The sequence below is a fragment of the Perca flavescens genome, chromosome 4, assembly GCF_004354835.1.
Source record: "Perca flavescens isolate YP-PL-M2 chromosome 4, PFLA_1.0, whole genome shotgun sequence".
NCBI lineage: Eukaryota > Metazoa > Chordata > Actinopteri > Perciformes > Percidae > Perca > Perca flavescens.
In genome coordinates, this window is record NC_041334.1 from 39866966 (window position 1) to 39885172 (window position 18207).

An 18207-nucleotide genomic window follows, 5' to 3' on the forward strand; every position below is an offset into this window, starting at 1 on the left:
GCCGAGCATTCCTCCTCCTTCCCCCCTCCAGTGCCTGTCCCCTGAGCCCAGCCCTCCTCACTCCCCCTCCCAATGCCCATCACCTGACCCCAGCCCTCCCCAGTCACCCTCCCAGTGTCCCTCTCCAGAGCCCAGCCCCCCCCAGTCACCCTCCCAGTGCCCGTCTCCAGAGCCCAGCCCTTCCCCTTCACCCTCCCTATGCCCGGACCTTCAGCTCGGCCGTTACCACTCCCTCTCCTGGTGCCAGTACACGGAGCCTAATGAGCTCGGCACGTTTAACGAGGACCACAGTGGTGCTAACGAGGAGCAGTTAGCCGCCACGGCCTCCAGGGAGTTTGCAGGTAACCTCAGCCACACTGAGTTGTTCTCAGGGTCTGCTTGTTGTAGGGCTGCTCGATTATGGAAAGAAATATAATCACGATTATTTCGATCAGTATTGAAATCCCGATTACTCGTTGACTTCTGTGTTCAAAATGTTTTTATTTGGTATTCCAGCAGAAGAACTTATGCAACTACACTTTTCTTTTTGCGAACAGATAAAACTGACAACTATGGCTGCCACCTCTTAGTCAATTAGTCGACTAAGATTTCTTTAGTCGATTAGTCATTTTTTATGCTTCTTCATGCTTAATTATTTATTTCAGGAAACTTCTGAGCACATTTAAGGTTAACACAAGATTTAAAGTGGTGCTTTTGCAGGATTAATTGTGGAGAAACTCAGTTTTACAGATGGTTAATTAACTACATTTATATTGTGCTTTTCTAGTCTTAACCACCTCTCAAAGAGCACAGCTCTGTCAATTAAATCAACTAATCGATTAGTCGACAAAATCCTATAAGTGTTAGTCGACTAAGAAGTTCTTTAGTCGAGGACAGCCCTACTGATAACTTAACAAAAATACATAAAAAATTAAATGAAATAAAAACACACATTTCCAACCCCACCCAAAAGTGCTTTCCAGTGGTAAAGGCAGGTAATGAGGGCGTACAAATTAATCACTAACTTGCAAAAAAGAAATAAAAGGGGACCACGTTTTTTCAAATAACAAAATCTTGTCTTTTAGAGCATACCTAATTCTTTCTAAATGTAGTGTACCAATCAACTCTGTCAGCCACAGTTTAAGAGTTGGATCTTCCTTTTTCTTCCAAAAGAAAAGAATAAGTTTTTTAGAAGAAATTAAACCATATGAAACAAAATGTTGTTGCACCAGTGTAAGTCTCAAAAACTCCTCAGAAACTCCAAGTATAATTTAAATAGGATCTGGTTCAAAAGGTATGCCCAATGTATCTGAAAAAACCTGGAAAATCTTATTCCAGAAACTTTGTAATTTTGGACACATAACATAGCAATGAGACAGGCTGGCATCTGTGATTTGACATTTGTCACATAAAGGAGACACTTCTGGAAAAATTTTGTTCAGTTTACACTTAGAATAATGAAGCTTATGAAGCACTTTAAACTGAATAAGACAATGTCTTGCATTAATGGAACAACTCGTTGACTTCTGGAAAGATGTTGCAATTATTGAACTTAAACAGTGGAAACAGTTAAATAAATCAACTGTTAAGAAAACACACAGAACTGTGAAATTTGCCTTAATACTTTTCCTATTTAAACTTAATTTTTTCAGTTTACTTGAAAAACGTAATGAGATAAATAATTGTTTTTCTCGATTATTCTGTTTTTGTGATCATTGGGAGCTGAAATCATAATCGCGATTACATTTCAATTAATTGCACAGCCCTAACTTGTTGCATGTGTTCACGTTTTAGACTTATTTGCCACCCACAGTTTTGACTGCCACATATTAGCCATTTCAGTGTGTGCAACTTTTGCAAATTTGACACACACACACACACACACACACACACACACACACACACACACAATATATATCTATTGATAAAGAAATAAGGAGTTGTATAATGTACATACAAGAACTACACTGTGTAGTCTACACATATATAATAATTTCCCACTGGCCAAAAAACACACTTACACTCACTAACATCGTGCTCTGGTCTTCAGTGGGAAAGGTTACAATCGGCATTCACTCTCGGGACAAGTGACTGCAGTAGACATGGGCATTTATCGTCTCCAGCTTTGATTGGCAGTGATGGAAACCGATCACCCGTGTAGATAGGCAAATTTCCGGCACAATGCTATGATGCGCATCAGTAACTTCTGTCTTCTTGGCAACATGTTCCGTCTGCCTCCTCCCAAACAGCGCTGGAACATCAAACTATTGCCACCAAGTTTGAAAGAGACTTAATAAGTAACAGATTTAAAAAAGAAAATCAATACAGCATAGTATCGCAATATTTTGTGTGGCAATACTGTATCGATACACAGACGCCAAGTATCGGTCTTTTATGATATATGTGTTGGTCAGTCGGTCTGCTTGACAATCACATTTTACAGCAATAAAATTAAAGTGGGTTTCCTTTGGGGACATCATTTGAAAATGGGAAAAATTTGAAGTTGGAAAAAAGGTAATGCATTGACATAGAGTACAGGCCAAAAGTTTGGACACACCTTCTCATTCAATGTGTTTCCTTTTTATTTTCATGACTATTTACATTGTAGATTCTCACTGAAGGCGTCAAAACTATGAATGAACACATATGGAATTATGTACTTAACAAAAAAGTGTGAAATAACTGAAAACATGTCTTATATTTTAGATTCTTCAAAGTAGCCACCCTTTGCTTTTTTTGATAACTCTGCAAACCCTTGGTGTTCTCTCAATGAGCTTCATGAGGTAGTCACCTGAAATGGTTTTACCTTCACAGGTGTGCTTTGTCAGGATTAATTAGTGGAATTATTTCCCTTATTAATAAAAAAGCAAAGGGTGGCTACTTTGAAGAATCTAAAATATAAGACATGTTTTCAGTTATTTCACACTTTTTTGTTAAGTACATAATTCCATATGTGTTCATTCATAGTTTTGATGCCTTCAGTGAGAATCTACAATGTAAATAGTCATAAAAATAAAAAGGAAACTCATTGAATGAGAAGGTGGGTCCAAACTTTTGGCCTGTACTGTATATCGCAGAATATTGCAATATGTTGAAAATCGCATCGTGACATAAGTATCGTGATGATATCTTATCGTGAGGCCTCTGGTGATTCCCACCCCTAGTGGAGGGGCCAAGGAGCAAACAATCAACTGAGCCGTTTTAACTATCCTCTGCAGGTCCTTTCTGTCTGCAGCAGTCATCAGTTTTATTTTATTTAAAAAAAGATTATTTTTGGGGTCATTTTAGGCCTTTATATGGCAGGACGGCTAAAAACAGGAAAGGGGGAGAGAGAGGGGGAATGACATGCAGCTAAGGGCTGCAGGTCAGACTCAAACCCACGGGCTGCTGCGGTTAAGGACTGAGCCTTTGTACATGGGGCGCATGCTCAATCAGGTGAGCTACCCAGGTGCCCCCATGGGTCAGCAGTTTTTAGGGGAGTCTTCTTGACCAGGCTGAATATGTGACTACCAGGACCTGGAAACTGGCCACAGTCTGATGCACTTAGTGCAGTCTTTTGTGTTGTGTGTTTTTTTTTTTTCTGAAGTCAATGATCATCTCTTTTATTTTTAATTTGTGTGTGTTGAGGTTCAGGTTGTTGTCCTTGCACCAAGCAGACAGTGTCTGAACCTCTGCCCTGTAGGCTTTTTGGTCCTTGTTGGACATCAGTCCAACTGCGGTCTTGTCGTCTGCAAATAGATTCAAGGTTTTAGAGCTGTGGGTGGGTGTGCAATCGCGATCGATTAGAGATGTAGACTGAGGCTACGCTACTACGTTTTCATTTTTAAGCTGCGTTTTGAGACAAGAACGATGTCTGTCCACACAGAGTTTTAGCTCCAACAAGATAGGTGACGAGCTACTAAATTTAGTATTCAAATTAGGCCTCGACCACATTCTGCACTTAACTATAAATAATGGCGCATCAGTCGGGACTTGTGTTGTTATATCATATTATTACTCTGTATGCATCCATTGTGTGTTCTGCCTTCTGCAGGGGTGTTCAAGGACAGAGAAGAGAAACCTCAGGGGAGAGAAAAGAAGAATGAAGAGCCATCCATGTCTGCATTGTTCCAGCCATCTATCCGTCCAGCTCCAGAGAGGACGACGAACCTCTCACCACAACCAGCTGAGCGGGAGAAGGAAGATGCAAATGGGAGGGCGAAGGAGGTACAGGCTACGGTTTTAGAGGAGGAAAAAGAATCTCAGCCAGTTGAGAAAGTGCAAAAGCGAGAACAAGAAGAGGTCGGTGTGGGTAAGAAAGACGAGAAGGAGGAGGAGGTGGTGGAAATGATACATGTGGTAGCTAGTGATGATGAGCAAAAGGGAGAAGCGATGGAACTCGTAGGCAGCTCTTTGTTTTCTCCTTCCGTCTCCTTACCTCCTTCTCATCTTGACAACATTGTGGACAAACATTTGGGTGACTTCTCCTCTGAGATACAGCTCCTCCTGCAGGAGCAGAGCATTAATTACAGCTTCCCCCAGTCCCCATACTCTATTTCAAACACACAAGCCCCCGCACCTCAACACACACCCCCACACACCGTCATATCTCAGTTTTCACAGTATGTGTCTTTCTACAACCCTTGCCCCCCGGTCCAGGACTACGTTAGCTCACTACAGGACAGCATTGAGGGCATTCTGACAGAGTTTGATGACAGCTGGCCGAGCCACAAGGCCGGCACCAGCCGGACTGTTGTCGATGACGCGCTGGCTAGCAGAGTTAGTGATTTTGTGTCTAGCATCCGAGCAGCTAATGCTAAAACCGGCAGAGATAATGATGGTCTCTGTGGTGAACTGACAGCCGCTGACAACGGTGATTCAGTCAGTCAAAATCCTGCTCTCTCCAGAGGAGGTGAGGTGTGGCAGCCACATACACTCACCATACAGGTTCCTAATGCTCCAAACAACAGGAACCCCTCGATGTCTCATGTCACTTTATCTACCTCTTCGTCTGGTTCCATCTACAAGCCTTCTGATGTCTCTGTCCTCATTCCTCCTATTAACAAGTCCCCGCAGTCCCACTGGAACCCACAGCAAAGTCACACGTTGGAGATCACTAGAACAGTCACTCATAACGTCAGACAAACGCGAGACAACAGCACTGCCAGGACTGTGCATTGTACCACTGGTGGAGAAGGTGGGAGTAGTTTTGCAGGTACAAACTCTGAGGTGACCTTACCAGGGTTTAGCGGTGTCTCTAAGCCCTTGACAGAAGCGTCTCGCCCCTCTGAGCCGCTCTCCAGTCCGCCCTGTGCATCCATGCCCGGTCCCGGCCCAGGCCCAGCTCCCCCGGCCATGGCCCTGAGCTCCCTCATCAGCCAGCTGCAGCCAGAAGTGTTCAACAGCCTGGTGGAGATCATCAAAGACGTCAAGAGAAACTCGTTGCAGTTCTACCTCCACAGCCCCGAGCCAGGGGACCAGGTTCACGAGGAGGTCAAGGTAACCCTCATGGGCAGAACAGTTAAAATGTGATGCCTGGATACAATATTTTGTGACAGATTGACGTCTTTTTAATTGAAAAGGTTCTTGGGAAACACTTCCCAAGAACCTTGGGAGCACATTAACTGAATAAAAAGTTAGAAAGGTAACTAATTAGGGGTGGAACGGTACACAGAAGTCCCGGTTTGGTTCATACCTCGGTCCAGTACGAGTTCGGTACAATGGAGGCAAAAGCAAAACAAAATACAGAAGTCAATTTCTTTATTATGGTTTAAGTCTCAGGCTGTACCACGACTAGAGCTGTCAATCTTCCTCTATAATAACATTGTAAACCATAACCAATAAGTACCCCACATCAACTCCAGACTCCATCTGGAACTTGTAAAAAATACAGCATCTCTGTTCTCTGCAAAGACAAAATAAATCAGCTTATTAATGCAACATTATCACGACACCTCCAGGCCATTTTTCACCGTAGAAATTGAATTTGCACATGAGTTTTATTTATATTTCATGTCATTTAGCTGACACTTTTTATCCAAAGCAACTTACAATTGCTATATGTATCAGAGGTTGCACACCTCTGGAGCAACAAGGGGTTATGTGTGTTGCTCAGGGACACACTGGTTGATGTATCGCAGTGGGAATCAAACCCAGATCTCCCACACCAAAGGCACGTGTCATATCCACTACGCCATCACCACCCCTATTTATTTTTATACCGTTTATTCTCCGTGTATAATCATGCACCGAACCGTGGCGCCCGTACCGTTTCAGTTCAATACGAATACATGTACAGTTCCACCCCTATAACTAATATAATGACCTAAGTAAACCTGTGTGATCTGGTCCTGTAGAGGACAGGGCATCAGTCCAAACTAGATTGTGATAGAGAGTCATAAAGACTATTTAAAATCCAGCTTTTCTTTTATCAAGTAGCTTTTCAAAATTACGTGTTAACTAGAGCTGCAGTGATTAATTGATTAGTTGTCAACTATTAAATTAATCACCAACTGATTTGATAACTGGTTTGAGTAATTTTTTATGAAAAAAAACAAACATATTTTCTTATTTTCTACTTTCTTCACTTCTCTGTGACAGTAAACTAAATATCTTTGAAACAATTAATCGATTAATTGAGAAAATAATCGACAGATTAATCAGCTATGAAAATAATTGTTAGCTGTAGCCCTAGTGTAAAAGTCAGCCCTTTTTGTTGTTGAATTATTGTGTGTGTGTGTGTGTGTTGTAGGAATACCTGTTGAAGCAGGGTAACATGGAGCAGAGTCCTGTGACCTTTCTGAGCCAAGAAACCTCTGAAAACCGACTGCTGGTCATCATCAAGAACAAAGACATAGCTGGACACGTAGACAAGGTACCTCCCAATAATCACTTTCACTACTACTGACATCTCTGGTCCACAGAGAGTTACATTCTGGGTTGTTTGTTAGCCTTCCTCTTGATTTGACGGGCAGACTGCAGTTTGCGGCTTGAAAATATTTGTATCTACAAAAGGGGGGCAAAAAATTTGGCAACCACAGTTTGGTTGGTTCCTTGCTCAAGGGCACCTAAGCAGTGCCCAGGAGGTGAACTGGCACCTCTCCAGCTACCAGTTTACAGTCTGTTAATGGCCCGTACGGGACTGAGCTACCGCTGCCCCTAGAATAAAAGTTACAGTGCAGTAAAAGAAATGAACAATTTTTAAATAAAGTTTGCAGTAAAATGCAGTTTTCTGGGAGTTTGTTCCAGATATGTGGAGCATAAAAACTGAAAGCTGCATCTCTGTGTTTAGTACGGACTCTGGGGACAGAAAGCAGACCTGTCCCAGACCACCTAAAAGGTCTGGGGGGGGTTCATAATGTATCAGCAGATCAGAAATAAACAGTTTAGTGCTTTACAAACCAACAATTCAATTCAATTTCAATTCAATTTTATTTATAGTATCAAATCATAACAAAAGGTATCTCGAGACACTTTACAGATAGAGTAGGTCTAGACCACACTCTATAAATTCCAAAACCCCAACAATTACAGTAATTCCCCCAAGAGCAAGCATTAGCAGTGGCTATTGCGACAGTGGCAAGAAAAAACTCCCTTTTAGGAAGAAACCTCAGCAGACCCAGACTCTTGGTAGGCGGTGTCTGACGGGCCGGTTGGGGGCGTGATGAACAGCGGTGATAACAGTCACATTAGAAGTCACATTGACTTCGAAGGTTATCGTGGAAGTTCATGTCATAGCAGGGCACATCGTGTCATACTGAGTAGTGCAGTCTCCTATAGCGGATCCTGACTACTCTGTGCGTATGAACATCACAGCAGGGCGTAGCGGGATGTAACGTGGCGCTGCAGAGCACGGGTGGGTGCGGCGGGTGCAGCAGGGAAATGCAGAGAATGCAGAGAATCGCAGAGCATAGCTCTGCGAAGTAGAAACATAAGGACTCCGGGGAGTAAACTCCCCAGAGCTAGATTAGTAACAAGCATTTCTTGGACAGGATGCATACAAAAGTAACGAGTAGAGATGAGAGAGCAGCTCAGTGTGTCTTAGGGAGGAACAGCCTCCCCGGCAGTCTAGAATTGTAATAGCATAATTTAAGAGAGGCAGGTTAAAGAGAGGTGCCTGGTCGGGCTAGAACTCCCCCCAACCGGATCGGGCTGTACTGGCCTGCCTCCCTCTACTCTCACTAGATTATTAATTATACAGTATATAAAACTGATGACTACGAGGAGAAGCAGGTGGGCCGGGTTAGGTGGACGCTTCAACTCCTCGTTCCCTAACTATAAGCTTTATCAAAGAGGAGGGTTTTCAGTTTACTCTTAAATGTGGTGACGGTGTCTGCTCCTCGAACCCAGACTGGGAGCTGGTTCCATAATACTGGAGCCTGATAGCTGAAGGCCCTGGCCCCCAGTCTACTTCCAGAGACTCTAGGAACCATAAGTAGCCCCGCATTCCGGGAGCTCAGTGCTCTAGTGGGACAATAAGGTACTATGAGCTCTTCTAAGTATGATGGTGCTTGAACATTTAGAGCTTTGTAAGTCAGGAGGAGGATTTTAAATTCGATCCTAGATTTCACAGGAAGCCAATGCAGAGAAGCTAAAACAGGAGAAATATGATCTCTTCTCTTAGTTCTCGTCAGAACACGTGCTGCAGCATTCTGGATCAGCTGGAGAGTCTTAATGGACTTATTTGGGCAACCTGATAATAAGGAATTGCAGTAATCTAGTCTAGAAGTAACGAATGCATGGACTAGTTTTTCAGCATCGTTTTGAGACAGGATATTCCTAATTTTGGCAATGTTACGAAGATGGAAAAAGGCTATTCTTGATGTTTGTTTTAAGTGGGCGTTGAAGGATATATCCTGATCAAAAATAACTCCTAGATTTCTGACAGCAGTGCTGGAGGCCAGGGTAATACCATCCAGAGTAACTATATCTTTCGAAAACAAAGTTTGGCTGTGCGTTGGTCCTATCACAATAACTTCAGTTTTGTCTGAGTTTAACATCAGGAAATTGTGGGTCATCCAGGATTTTATATCCTCAATACACGTTTGAAGTCTTGCTAACTGACCACTTTCATCTGGCTTAATTGACAGATATAATTGGGTATCATCTGCGTAACAGTGAAAGTTAATCGAGTGTTTCCTAATAATATTACCTAGAGGAAGCATATATAAGGAAAATAGAATTGGTCCAAGCACTGAGCCTTGAGGAACGCCATGGCTAACTTTAGCGTGCTTGGAGGGTTTATCATTAACATTAACAAACTGGGATCGTTCAGAGAAATAGGACTTAAACCAGCTTAGTGCGATTCCTTTAATGCCAACCAAGTGTTCCAATCTCTGTAACAGGATTGAATGGTCAATAGTGTAAAATGCAGCACTAAGATCTAGTAGAACAAGAATGGAGACAAATCCTTTGTCTGCAGCAGTTAGAAGTATTTTGAAATAAACTTTTGTAGGGCAGAAAGCCCGTGTAAAGACCTCAGAACTGCAGTGATGAGATCCATTTTGATGGTCAAAGCTAGTCTGGCTATCACCAGACCAATGTTCAATCTTTAAAGACTGAACATTAGTCTGGGGAGTCTGCTCTGTAGTTTCTACTGCACAAGAGGCGGGATCAATGGGCAAAATTCAAATGACTCTGCACGTAATTGGATAGTCCTTCAACCAATCAGAGCAACGATCAGGGACATGTACTTTGCAGAGCAAAAGCCTGTCAGTAGTAAGGCAGACACATCCTTCTTTTGTAGGAATTGTGGTTGAATGTAAACAAAAAGCTGCTTGCCTTTGCTTCTCTATCGTCACCGTGTTAAACCAGCCAATAGCGCGCCAGGTGGATAAGCCAGTTTGTGATTGGTTACCTCAAATTTGTAACGGAAGCAGGATAGATAGCCAGCCGCAGCTGCAGGGAGATATCCAATCGTCAGCAGATCAGGCACTTTCTAATTAATGATTAATAACCTGGTAATGTGCTGGCAAGCCAAATCTCCTCAGGCAGACGAGTGTAGAGTCGAGGGGCCCCGATGGCGAAACCTCGGCGAGTGTACTGCCACTGATTTCCTGGATGACTAACCGTAGGTGTGTTTGTGTACACCTCAGATCCCAGGTCTGGTGTCCCTGAAGAGACATGCCTCTGTGGTGTTTGTGGGAATCGATACGCTGGACGACATCAGGAACAACAGCTACAACGAGCTTTTTGTTTCTGGAGGCTGCATCGTTTCGGACGAGTTGGTCCTCAACCCAGACTTCATCACTCACGGTAGGTCATGGATCAGCACGCCAACACGGTTAGGAAACAATCGATTCTGAAAGCAGCCACGAGATCTCTGAGAACAATGCAACACCACGCAGGGTACCCTTCACGAGGTTTAAAGAGACAAACGAGAATATATACATTTTTAACAATAGATTTTATTTGTAATGCACTTTTACATTTGGAGCAACTCTCAAAGTGCAACAGTTAAGATCTCAGTAGTTTGAGGTGCCCTCAGATGGTCGCAGAGGGCCTTCCAGATCCTTGTCTTACATTAGTCCCACTTAAAACATACTATTGAGAATCTTATTTTCAGGAAATACAAATTCATTTAGTCATAATTATGTATTATCTGTTGAAATTTTGTAAATTATGAGACAAATGCATCACTGGTAGTGAACTTGTTTGTATTCATTTAACGGATGTTGTTGTGCAGATCGACTGGCTGCACTGCTGCTGATCCTGGAGCAGCACAGTTCTCCAGAGAGCGTCTGGAGGTGGAAGGTTCACTGCAAAACCCACAAGAAACTAAAAGAACAAGCCAGGTACGGATACTGTGTCTGCACTAGAGGGGGACACGGGAATCAATTGTTGCTCCCATCCCATCCCGGGCATTCCATCCCCCAAAAGTCTTGTCGTGCAAAATCGCGAGAGAGAGACTCCCAAATCCCGTCCTGCTCCCGTTTCCTTCCCTATGTTGTCTAAAGTTATCAGACTCTGTCGTGGACACGCGCTTCAGGCAGCGAGCAGGCTCGCACACCACACAGCGGAAAAGAGAGAAAGAAAAAGAGAGGTTGTCCGTTGCTGTCTGGAGGATAACTACCCAGTTGATATTGCGTGTGTGGGTTTGGTTAATCACGGTCAAATCACTGAGGTTGCCTTGAAATTTAGGCTACACTATACATGTATTACCTGCAGGTCTAGGTAACATGTATTACCTGCAGGTCTAGGTAACATGTATTACCTGCAGGTCTAGGTAACATGTATTACCTGCAGGTCTAGGTAACATACATTACCTACAGGTCTAGGTAACATGTATTACCTGCAGGTCTAGGTAACATGTATTACCTGCAGGTCTAGGTAACATGTATTACCTGCAGGTCTAGGTAACATACATTACCTACAGGTCTAGGTAACATGTATTACCTGCAGGTCTAGGTAACATGTATTACCTACAGGTCTAGGTAACATGTATTACCTGCAGGTCTAGGTAACATGTATTACCTGCAGGTCTAGGTAACATGTATTACCTGCAGGTCTAGGTAACATGTATTACCTGCAGGTCTAGGTAACATGTATTACCTACAGGTCTAGGTAACATGCATTACCTGCAGGTCTAGGTAACATGTATTACCTGCAGGTCTAGGTAACATGTATTACCTGCAGGTCTAGGTAACATGTATTACCTGCAGGTCTAGGTAACATGCATTACCTGCAGGTCTAGGTAACATGTATTACCTGTAGGTCTAGGTAACATGTATTACCTGCAGGTCTAGGTAACATGTATTACCTGCAGGTCTAGGTAACATGTATTACCTGCAGGTCTAGGTAACATGTATTACCTACAGGTCTAGGTAACATGTATTACCTACAGGTCTAGGTAACATGTATTACCTGCAGGTCTAGGTAACATGTATTACCTGCAGGTCTAGGTAACATGTATTACCTGCAGGTCTAGGTAACATGTATTACCTGCAGGTCTAGGTAACATGTATTACCTACAGGTCTAGGTAACATGCATTACCTGCAGGTCTAGGTAACATGTATTACCTGCAGGTCTAGGTAACATGTATTACCTGCAGGTCTAGGTAACATGTATTACCTGCAGGTCTAGGTAACATGTATTACCTGCAGGTCTAGGTAACATGCATTACCTGCAGGTCTAGGTAACATGCATTACCTGCAGGTCTAGGTAACATGTATTACCTGTAGGTCTAGGTAACATGTATTACCTGCAGGTCTAGGTAACATGTATTACCTGCAGGTCTAGGTAACATGTATTACCTGCAGGTCTAGGTAACATGTATTACCTACAGGTCTAGGTAACATACATTACCTGCAGGTCTAGGTAACATGTATTACCTGCAGGTCTAGGTAACATGTATTACCTGCAGGTCTAGGTAACATGTATTACCTACAGGTCTAGGTAACATGTATTACCTACAGGTCTAGGTAACATGTATTACCTGCAGGTCTAGGTAACATGTATTACCTACAGGTCTAGGTAACATGTATTACCTACAGGTCTAGGTAACATGTATTACCTGCAGGTCTAGGTAACATGTATTACCTACAGGTCTAGGTAACATGTATTACCTACAGGTCTAGGTAACATGTATTACCTGCAGGTCTAGGTAACATGTATTACCTGCAGGTCTAGGTAACATGTATTACCTGCAGGTCTAGGTAACATGTATTACCTGCAGGTCTAGGTAACATGTATTACCTGCAGGTCTAGGTAACATGTATTACCTGCAGGTCTAGGTAACATGTATTACCTGCAGGTCTAGGTAACATGTATTACCTGCAGGTCTAGGTAACATACATTACCTACAGGTCTAGGTAACATACATTACCTACAGGTCTAGGTAACATGTATTACCTGTAGGTCTAGGTAACATGTATTACCTGCAGGTCTAGGTAACATGTATTACCTGCAGGTCTAGGTAACATGTATTACCTGCAGGTCTAGGTAACATGTATTACCTGCAGGTCTAGGTAACATACATTACCTACAGGTCTAGGTAACATGTATTACCTGTAGGTCTAGGTAACATGTATTACCTGCAGGTCTAGGTAACATGTATTACCTGCAGGTCTAGGTAAAATGTATTACCTGCAGGTCTAGGTAACATGTATTACCTGCAGGTCTAGGTAACATGTATTACCTGCAGGTCTAGGTAACATACATTACCTACAGGTCTAGGTAACATGTATTACCTGCAGGTCTAGGTAACATGTATTACCTGCAGGTCTAGGTAACATGTATTACCTGCAGGTCTAGGTAACATGCATTACCTGCAGGTCTAGGTAACATGCATTACCTGCAGGTCTAGGTAACATGCATTACCTGCAGGTCTAGGTAACATGCATTACCTGCAGGTCTAGACCGTTTAATTATGTAATTCCTAACGGAGATCTTCTCACACTCAAAACACACATTTCTCCGTCCCGCTCCCGTTGATTTCTACGCTCTATTCCGTCCCTATCACGTTACCAACAGTGAGATTGACTCTGGTACCCGTGGTACCCGTCACCCTCTAGTCTGCAGTATATAATGGCCCACACTACCAACCCAACAGCCACCAGATAAAACTATGTATAATAACTGAATGGATTTACAGCCACTCTCTTGTTTCTAGCCCGGTTGATGGAGAATTAAACTAGTATTAACCTTTAGGATTGTTTTTGCTGTGGTTTTCTCTCCTTTTGATTTACAGGCTTGAAGTGCAGATTGTGTTAAATTACAGGCGGGAAAGTAGGTCTTTTAACGTGTTGTATGTTTGTTTGGTCATCAGGTTCAGAAGAGATGCAGCCAACCTACTGAACGTACTCTCAGCCTATCACAAGCGGCAGATTGTTGAGTTCCTCCCATATCATCAGTGCGACATGATGAACCATCAGTCCCCTGACCTGGACTGTCTTATGGAGCTCCAGGCCCGATACACACAGTACCGACACACCATCTTCCTGACTGGTACGTACGTGTTAGGTTCATTGAAGGTGCTCTAAGTCAGTGGTTCCCAACCTGGGGTCCGGGCACCCCCAGGGGGGGCGGCAAAGATCACAGGGGGGGCGCAAGTCTTTATCTGGTTTGAGGTTGAGGTAAAAAAATATATATATATTTGCACATGTTAAACAAATTATGATAATACCCTAGAATATATAATGTATACAAAAGTCTGTATGAAAACTATATATTTTGTTGTATCCTCGTTTTTCCTGCTGCCATGGCATCACCATTTTCTGAATGAAACATGGCGGAGAAACGTAACAGTGCTGATAACTCTGTATCAAAAAAGAAAGTAAGGCTCTATCTTGAGACTTACCCCAACTTCGGTTTCGGGGGGGGGGGGCTCAACTTTTCTTAGACATGAGTAGGGGGGGCGCCAAGGAAAAAAGGTTGGGAACCACTGCTCTAAGTGATGTTGGGTGACATCACTTCTTGTTGACGTTCAAAGTATTGTCAAACAAAACAAGGCTAGCTCGCCCCTCCCTCCTCCTCAGGCAGCTAGCAGATAGTGAGGAGATGTTTTTTACAGTGTGTTCAGGGGACAGGCAGCTAGCAGATAGTGAGGAGATGTTTTTTACAGTGTGTTCAGGGGACAGGCAGCTAGCAGATAGTGAGGAGATGTTTTTACAGTGTGTTCAGGGGACAGGCAGCTAGCAGATAGTGAGGAGATGTTTTTTACAGTGTGTTCAGGGGACAGGCAGCTAGCAGATAGTGAGGAGATGTTTTTTACAGTGTGTTCAGCTAGCAGATAGTGAGGAGATGTTTTTTACAGTGTGTTCAGGGGACAGGCAGCTAGCAGATAGTGAGGAGATGTTTTTTACAGTGTGTTCAGGGGACAGGCAGCTAGCAGATAGTGAGGAGATGTTTTTACAGTGTGTTCAGGGGACAGGCAGCTAGCAGATAGTGAGGAGATGTTTTACAGTGTGTTCAGGGGACAGGCAGCTAGCAGATAGTGAGGAGATGTATTTTTTACAGTGTGTTCAGGGGACAGACAGCTAGCAGATAGTGAGCAGATGTTTTTTACAGTGTGTTCAGGGGACAGGCAGCTAGCAGATAGTGAGGAGATGTATTTTTTACAGTGTGTTCAGGGGACAGGCAGCTAGCAGATAGTGAGCAGATGTTTTTTACAGTGTGTTCAGGGGACAGGCAGCTAGCAGATAGTGAGGAGATGTTTTTACAGTGTGTTCAGGGGACAGGCAGCTAGCAGATAGTGAGGAGATGTTTTTTACAGTGTGTTCAGGGGACAGACAGCTAGCAGATAGTGAGGAGATGTTTTTTACAGTGTGTTCAGGGGACAGGCAGCTAGCAGATAGTGAGGAGATGTTTTTTACAGTGTGTTCAGGGGACAGGCAGCTAGCAGATAGTGAGGAGATGTTTTTTACAGTGTGTTCAGGGGACAGACAGCTAGCAGATAGTGAGGAGATATTTTTTACAGTGTGTTCAGGGGACAGACTGTAGTACTGTAGTACTGATGTTGCCTGTCTTTTTATAACGCAGAGCATCATTTTGATAAGTTCGCTGCCTACGCCAGTAGCGGCATCATCATGGCCAATATCGAAGAGTTTCTTCACGACTTCACCAGATTGGTCGGTTACCACGAGATGAAGGACAGGCAGCCAATCATAGATGACGTGCTGGCTCCCAAAGGTCAGTTGTGGCGTTTGTGAAATGTGTGAAATATGACACTACAGGCAAAAACATAATTTTTCAATTTCGAGTTTTTGGGCTATTTTGCTTTCACAACATGTCTTCTTCTGGCTAATGGGAAAAAAACATCCAAAATACACATCAAGGTGTTTATTTTATTACACTTTGTCTATTTGCGCCTGTGGATTTGTCCTAAATTCATCAAAAGTTAGCATTAGATAATACCTTGTGCATATTTAAAGATGATTAATCGACTGTGGACGTGTCATGGTGATATTTATTATATTTTACCTATTCAACCTGCAGTATCTTCCTTTTAAAAAAAAAAACAAATAGCTTGAAGAGTTATGTGCAAACTCAACCGTCAAATTACACATGCGGAGTCTAAATGAACATCTTTGCCTGAGGATGCAGAGTTTATCATTTTTTCGGACTCCTAATGTACAGCTTTAAACACAAAAAAATCTAAATCGGTGCAGCAGAACAAGAGATGTCATCTTTTTATTACATGCTTTGTACATTTTTGTCAAATCCTGGTGCCTACATTAACCACAAAGTAATTCGATCTGTCAGAGATTTAAGTGTGCTTACTGGCTGCGTGGCGTGTACGTTCATATTTGGGTTCCCATGGTAACAGGTTAGAGCGTGCACACTGCCTGTGTGACACGCACGTCTAAAACGCGTGCGTGCTAGAAATAGGACCGACGCCTATTTTTCATGCGACAGGCGAGCGTGTTGGAAGAGTTTTCATGAGACATAAAATAGGAAAAGATGTTTATATGTCGTTTAGACACAAATACATATTAATAAATTACATTTTGATGTTTGAAAGTCTCGAGGTTTTGATATAAATGCAGATATATATAAATGTAAAAATAAAATAAAATCGATTTTCTAATCGGTCACCTGTCAATCCAGAAGGAAATATTCTGGAGCCTATTCTGCCGTCAATACTGCCGACGTTGTCTTTGCTGTAATCAGATCAGAATATATTTATGGGAAACATCCATGTGTCCAGACAAGGCTAGCAGCAGCAGCAGCATTGCGTCAGACACCTTTCTGGTGTGCAAAGACGTAGAAAACACCACACAGCTGACACGCGACAGAAACACCACGCAGCCAGTGTGCAGCCGGCCTTATAGTGGCTAATGTAGCCACCAGCCGTTAGCCACAAGCAGAGATGAGGAGCAACCTACAGAGGTCTGGTAAGCTCACTTTCAAATTCCACCCCTACAGATTTTTTCATCCACCGTAGACTTTAAAGTGTAAAATCTGCACACTTCCCCCTTTTTAATGTAGCATAGTGATTGGGGAATAAAATAACCTGAGCTCTTTATTTAAATCCTTGTAAGTTATTTGAAAAGAATGCATTATTACAAATAGCTGATCATCATTCTAGATCATCCTCCCAATGCGTTCTACGGTTTCTACCCCTCATCCATCTCCCTGTGTTTGACTGTCTGTAGTTGGTTCAACTAAATCATACCTGCAAACTTGTCGCTTTTCGGCGAAAATCGCCGTTTTGAATGGGAACATGTCTTCCACGTGAATCGTGTAGATCCGAAGAGTTTTTATTTGGGGGGCACCTATGCCTTAACAACCGTTAGCTAACTGGACCGAATAGCAACTCGGATTTTGGTGCCTTATTTAGGTGCCACTTAAATGCTTCCGCTTCTCTCTGATGCTTCGAAAATGGATGTTAGAGGGAACTGAAATACGCCGCACGGTAACTCTACACTCAACAGCAGGTAACGTTAGCCTACCATTAGCTAGTTGACACTACACTCGACAGCAGGTAACGTTAGCCTACCGTTGGCTAGTTGACACTACACTCGACAGCAGGTAACGTTAGCCTACCGTTGGCTAGTTGACACTACACTCGACAGCAGGTAACGTTAGCCTACCGTTGGCTAGTTGACACTACACTCGACAGCAGGTAACGTTAGCCTAACGTTAGCTAGTTGACACTACACTCGACAGCAGGTAACGTTAGCCTACCGTTGGCTAGTTGACACTACACTCGACAGCAGGTAACGTTAGCCTACCGTTGGCTAGTTGACACTACACTCGACAGCAGGTAACGTTAGCCTACCGTTGGCTAGTTGACACTACACTCGACAGCAGGTAACGTTAGCCTACCGTTGGCTAGTTGACACTACACTCAACAGCAGGTAACGTTAGCCTACCGTTAGCTAGTTAACACTACACTCGACAGCAGGTAACGTTAGCCTACCGTTAGCTAGTTAACTCTACACTCGACAGCAGGTAACGTTAGCCTACCGTTAGCTAGTTGACACTACACTCAACAGCAGGTAACGTTAGCCTACCGTTAGCTAGTTAACACTACACTCGACAGCAGGTAACGTTAGCCTACCGTTAGCTAGTTAACTCTACACTCGACAGCAGGTAACGTTAGCCTACCGTTAGCTAGTTAACACTACACTCGACAGCAGGTAACGTTAGCCTACCGTTAGCCTAGCAGCTGGAGTAAACACAGTTAAAATGCTGACAGCTAAATGGTGTAAAAGTGTCTGTATTTCACTGGAGAGGATTCCAACAACAGTCTTAAAAACAACACAGACGTTGCATTCACTTGAAATTCGCCTGGCCAGCCTTGTGCT

The 18207-nt window shown here is 43.1% G+C and overlaps 1 protein-coding gene across 3 annotated transcripts in view; it reads left to right on the plus strand.

Annotated features, from left to right (window-relative positions):
* tasora (transcription activation suppressor a) overlaps positions 1-18207 on the plus strand; it is an 81276-nt gene that overhangs the window by 47004 nt on the left and 16065 nt on the right. For all 3 annotated transcript variants that reach the window (XM_028575353.1, XM_028575351.1, XM_028575352.1), the window contains exons 20-26: positions 1-341; positions 4013-5457; positions 6710-6832; positions 10053-10212; positions 10643-10751; positions 13725-13903; positions 15437-15586. The exon at positions 1-341 is cut by the window's left edge and continues 133 nt beyond it. In XM_028575353.1, coding sequence (XP_028431154.1) covers positions 1-341; positions 4013-5457; positions 6710-6832; positions 10053-10212; positions 10643-10751; positions 13725-13903; positions 15437-15586 — 2507 coding nt within the window. The remainder of the gene's footprint in view (positions 342-4012; positions 5458-6709; positions 6833-10052; positions 10213-10642; positions 10752-13724; positions 13904-15436; positions 15587-18207) is intronic.